Here is a 4,485-nt window from a genome sequence, read left to right as displayed (position 1 = left end):
GTGGGGACGACGAGGTTTGAAGGGTTATCCTGATGTCGAAGATGAGTTCTACATTGTGCACAACTTGGTGGGGACGACGAGGTTTGAAGGGTTATCCTGATGTCGAGAACATTTAAAACATTTCCTCAAACTTCCATTTTAAAACTCGAGTAATCAAGTGGACCCTGAATCAAACTCTCCAACTACAAGTGTAATTTGCATATTTGTCGTAGTTTGAAGGGTTATCCTGATGTCAATCAAACTCTCCAACTACAAGTGTAATTTGCATATTTGTCGTAGTTTGAAGGGTTATCCTGATGTCGAGATTTTGAACCTCGTTCACCCCAAAGTATTTTTTTCTCCCTGACCCATTACCGATTCTCTCTTTCTTAATTAATGATCTTTCATTCCCGTCCACTCCAGTTGAGCTTCCTCGGAGAACCATTTGTTTCAATCAGCCTTACCGAGCTTAATTTTGTGATGGAAATTGCTTCTTGCCGCCCGGACCATCAAACCCGTCCTATCCTAATCTAGATCTCCTCATTTTCCCGTCTTTCCTTCTTACTGTGCTGCCGACAGAGCTCCGAGCCCACCCGCCATTATTTCCTGAATGGAGATCCCTGGCGCCATTTCCTTCTCATGGAGTCGTACTGTCTCCCATTCTATTCGCATCCCTCAACATGTGGCAGTAAGTGTCTGGTTCTCATAATCTCATTTTATTAGCTTTTCGGGGGCATTGATTGAGTGAATGATTAACCAAGGCCCCCTCTCTCTGTTTTTCTTCGTTTAAATGCTCTTTTTTTCTTGAAGATATGTGGCAAGAGGTTCAGGGTTTTCTGCGCCATTGATTCAACAGAGATGGTATGTACTTGAATTTCAATGTTTTACGTTTACACGGCCGATAGCTGTTTTTTGTATTTCAGACTTGGAATTGAGAATTGTAATATGTGTTAATTTAAAGTCAATTTGTTCTTGATTGCGTTTCCTATGTTTGATAATTGACTCCCAACATTTCTGTAGCTGTGAAGTCATATTATTGTTATTGATCTTTCAAAATCATTGATACTTCAAGGTTGACGTTGGGGGGCTCGGCATAGTTAATTTGAAACTTCCTAGTGAGGCTTTGCTGGCTAAAATAGTTCTGGCATTTCCCATTGGAGTCGAAGGTTCTATGGCACAGGGTCAATGGGAGAAAATATAGTCCTCACCCTCTCTTGTGATCCTCGGTCTGTAAGCTCTGTGAGCTCGATACTTTCAAGAAATATCGGATAGCTATCTCCCTTTTGTACTTTGTTTCCTTGCTTAGACCACCTTTCCTCCTTGGGGGTTGTATCCAATGGCTAACTCTCTTGATTTTGGTTTCGGCTATCCTCTTTCAGATAGGGAACCATTTGACGTGTCTTCTCTTCTTTCTTCATTGGGAAACGTCCATCTTCATTCGGGTAGTAGGAATATTATTTTTTGGTCCCCTAATCCCTCCAAGGGGCTCCCTTGCTGTTCATTTTTCCTCATTTTGAGTAGCCCTCGCGCTTCTAGGAACTCGAGGAAGGTTCACCTTCTCAAGAAGATCGAATTCTTTACCTGGCAAGCCTTACATGGGAGAGTGAACACAATGGGTTGCATTCAAAAACACTCTTCCTTCTTGTTGGGGCCGCAGTGGTGCTTTCATAGTAGCAAGGCGTCTGAAAATCTGGATCACATCATGCGGAAATCCCAGTTCGCACTTCCATCATGGGACTGTTTTTTGGAGACTTTTGGTGTTCACTTAGCTCGTTATAGAGATCGTTCTCTCATGTTGGGGGAGGTTTTGTTTCATCCGCCCTTTTGTGAATATGGTCTTGTTCATTGGCAATTTGCATGCTAGCTGTTTTCTTTCTTTTTCTTTTTCCTGTCTTGTTAGCTCTGTGGTTCGTTAGGTTCTTTGTGAGATGTTTTTGTAAGCCGTTTTGAGCTCTTTCATTTTTCTCAGCTCGATTTCTTGATTAAAAAGAACTTTCTTGCAGAAAAATCAGTTCACTGTATCAATAACTGGAGCTACAGGCTTTATCGGTCGAAGACTTGTGCAAAGGCTACATACAGGTTATATTCAATACATCAACCTAGGCATAAAAGCTTACCAAAAAATTTCACAAATCATATCTTTAACCTTTTACTCCAATCTACTTCTCACAATATAGTGGATGAACAACTGATTGAGAATTCTTTGTTGTGTTGCTGGTTATAGATAACCATAACATTCGAGTTTTGACACGCTCTAAATCTAAAGCCGAGTTGATTTTTCCGGGTAAGAAGGTAACTCATGTCAATAGTCATTCATTTTTTACTGTACCTTTTGACTTGTCTTCTCTCTAACTTTTGAACATTATCCCAAAACTTGTAGCTAGGGAGTTTCCAGGAATTGTGATCGCAGAGGAGCCAGGGTGGAAAGACTATCCCAAAACTTGTAGCTAGGGAGTTTCCAGGAATTGTGATCGCAGAGGAGCCAGGGTGGAAAGACTGCATCCAAGGTTCAGATGGCGTTGTTAACTTGGCTGGGTTGCCTATAAGTACCAGGTGGTCTCCTGAGGTTAGTACATATTTCCAATGGATTTTGACCCCCTATAACGTGGTTTATGGCTTCATTTTCTGTACAACAAGCTAATAATAAGCTGTTCGAATAGGGTACTAATTACTCTACTCGAATAGTACTTATAATCAATCTTGGCTAATAATAAGCTGTTCGAATAGGGTACTAATTACTCTACTCGAATAGTACTTATAATCAATCTTGGAATGGAGCTTAACATTTGGAATCTTTTAAGGTGGCACTAGATATGTCCATAACTGGAGATACGTCAGTTTTAGATAAATACTCATACTCTTTATTAAGACCAATCGAGAAGAGATTACAAGACACTCTATAAAAATTACTGCACTCTATGCTACTCTTTATTAAGACCAATCGAGAAGAGATTACAAGACACTCTATAAAAATTACTGCACTCTATGCTTTGTATTTCTTGGGGATGAAAATATTGGTAGAGTGAAGGGGTATTTATAACAGAGGCTAGACAATTTATTGCTAAAATACCTATATCGTTTTCCTAAAATATATAGACAATGGGCTCATAAGATTATTCGACTTGATCTTATTGAACTTGTGATGATATTTTAACTTTTTGATTCATGCTATGCTTTAGATCAGTTCATCCAACTGTTTGTGGCAGTATGATGAAACAACTATTATTATCTCTTACTCTACTTGTTTCAATTTTACAATCTGAGGACTTATTTTTTCAAAGATTAATAATATAGATCAAGAAAGAGATCAAGCAAAGCAGGATCAGAGTCACCTCAAAGGTAAAAACTTGTCCCGCTAACTATAGAGTTTTTGCAAACAGTTTAAGAGACTTCTTCCCTTTCTAGCTTTTACAGAAGCCCCGCTAACTATAGAGTTTTTGCAAACAGTTTAAGAGACTTCTTCCCTTTCTAGCTTTTACAGAAGCCAAATCTGATATATACCAATATTTAATACTTAACTAATGTGAAGGTTGTGAGCTTAATTAATGATGCCCCCGACGTAGCTCGCCCGACAGTTTTGGTTAGCGCAACAGCTATTGGTTACTATGGTATGTGTTATATATCTGAAAGAACATATGTCAATATTCAAAGAAAAAATTATCAACGATTGAGTAGAGTTCAATCGAACTGTTGTGAATTTTCATCCTTTTCCTTATAGGCTGCCAATTTTCTCAGTTTCAACGTGAGAATGCCTATTTTCTCAGTTTCAACGTGAGAATTATGAAGCTCATATTCATAATCATAATTATACTTGAACTATTCTATATCTCTCAGGCACTAGTGAAACAGCAATATTTGACGAACGAAGTCCATCCGGAAATGACTACTTGGCCGAGGTGAGAAAAGTTGTTAGATTGAGGTAATTGAAGAGGAATTGTTGGATTTTTTAATTTTTTTCTTTGAAATCGAACAGGAAAATAATTAAATTGCGATAGAGCTAGTACAACTTAAAACTTAAGATTGTTTGAAATGACTTCCTAAGTATTTGAAAACACTTCTTTGCACTTAAAAAAGTCGTTCTAAACAAACTCTTAATCCTCCTCTAATTCACTCAATGATTGTCTAGTGTGAAGCAGTTTGTTGACGAGCATTAAGATTTCGTAATCGTCATATATTGAAAATTTTCATACAATCCTAAGCTCGTGTAATATTTTGTGAACTTTCATTTCTGTTGTTTGATGACTGATTTTCCAGGTTTGTAGGGAATGGGAAGCAACAGCCCTGGGAGCAAACAAGAACGTCAGAGTGGCTCTTATTCGTATAGGTGTTGTTCTTGGTAAAGAAGGTGGTGCTTTAGGTATGGGAGTTTAACCTCATTATCTTCATTATTCATTCTTAATTATTTGGTTCAACTTTTATCTATTTTATTATCTATACTTCTTAAACATCCATATTTGAATAAAAGAGAATGTTTATTTTAGTTCATGTACTTTTAAAAACAATCGT

At 37.9% G+C, this 4,485-nt stretch overlaps 1 protein-coding gene across 1 annotated transcript; it reads left to right on the top strand.

Moving 5' to 3' along the window:
* The first annotated feature begins 1,283 nt into the window (after positions 1-1,283).
* On the top strand, positions 1,284-4,350 carry LOC111468077 (epimerase family protein SDR39U1 homolog, chloroplastic-like). Its single transcript, XM_023113125.1, has 8 exons — positions 1,284-1,783; positions 1,983-2,058; positions 2,204-2,263; positions 2,427-2,545; positions 3,274-3,318; positions 3,509-3,587; positions 3,814-3,875; positions 4,234-4,350. Exons 1-8 carry the CDS (start codon positions 1,316-1,318, stop codon positions 4,348-4,350), a joined length of 1,026 nt encoding a protein of 341 aa, XP_022968893.1. The 5' UTR covers positions 1,284-1,315.
* Positions 4,351-4,485: the final 135 nt, after the last annotated feature.

This window comes from Cucurbita maxima, unplaced genomic scaffold, assembly GCF_002738345.1.
Source record: "Cucurbita maxima cultivar Rimu unplaced genomic scaffold, Cmax_1.0 Cma_Scf00036, whole genome shotgun sequence".
Taxonomy (NCBI): Eukaryota; Viridiplantae; Streptophyta; class Magnoliopsida; order Cucurbitales; family Cucurbitaceae; genus Cucurbita; species Cucurbita maxima.
The sequence above is the reverse complement of the archived record's forward strand: the minus strand, read 5'-3'. Positions and strand labels throughout refer to the sequence as shown.

Coding starts and splice junctions, on each gene's coding strand:
- LOC111468077 (XM_023113125.1), top strand. CDS start 1,316: ATGGCTAACTCTCTTGATTTTGGTTTCGGCTATCCTCTTTCAGATAGG. Junction 2,059..2,203: donor TGTGCAAAGGCTACATACAG/GTTATATTCAAT, acceptor TGCTGGTTATAG/ATAACCATAACATTCGAGTT. Junction 3,319..3,508: donor GGATCAGAGTCACCTCAAAG/GTAAAAACTTGT, acceptor ACTAATGTGAAG/GTTGTGAGCTTAATTAATGA.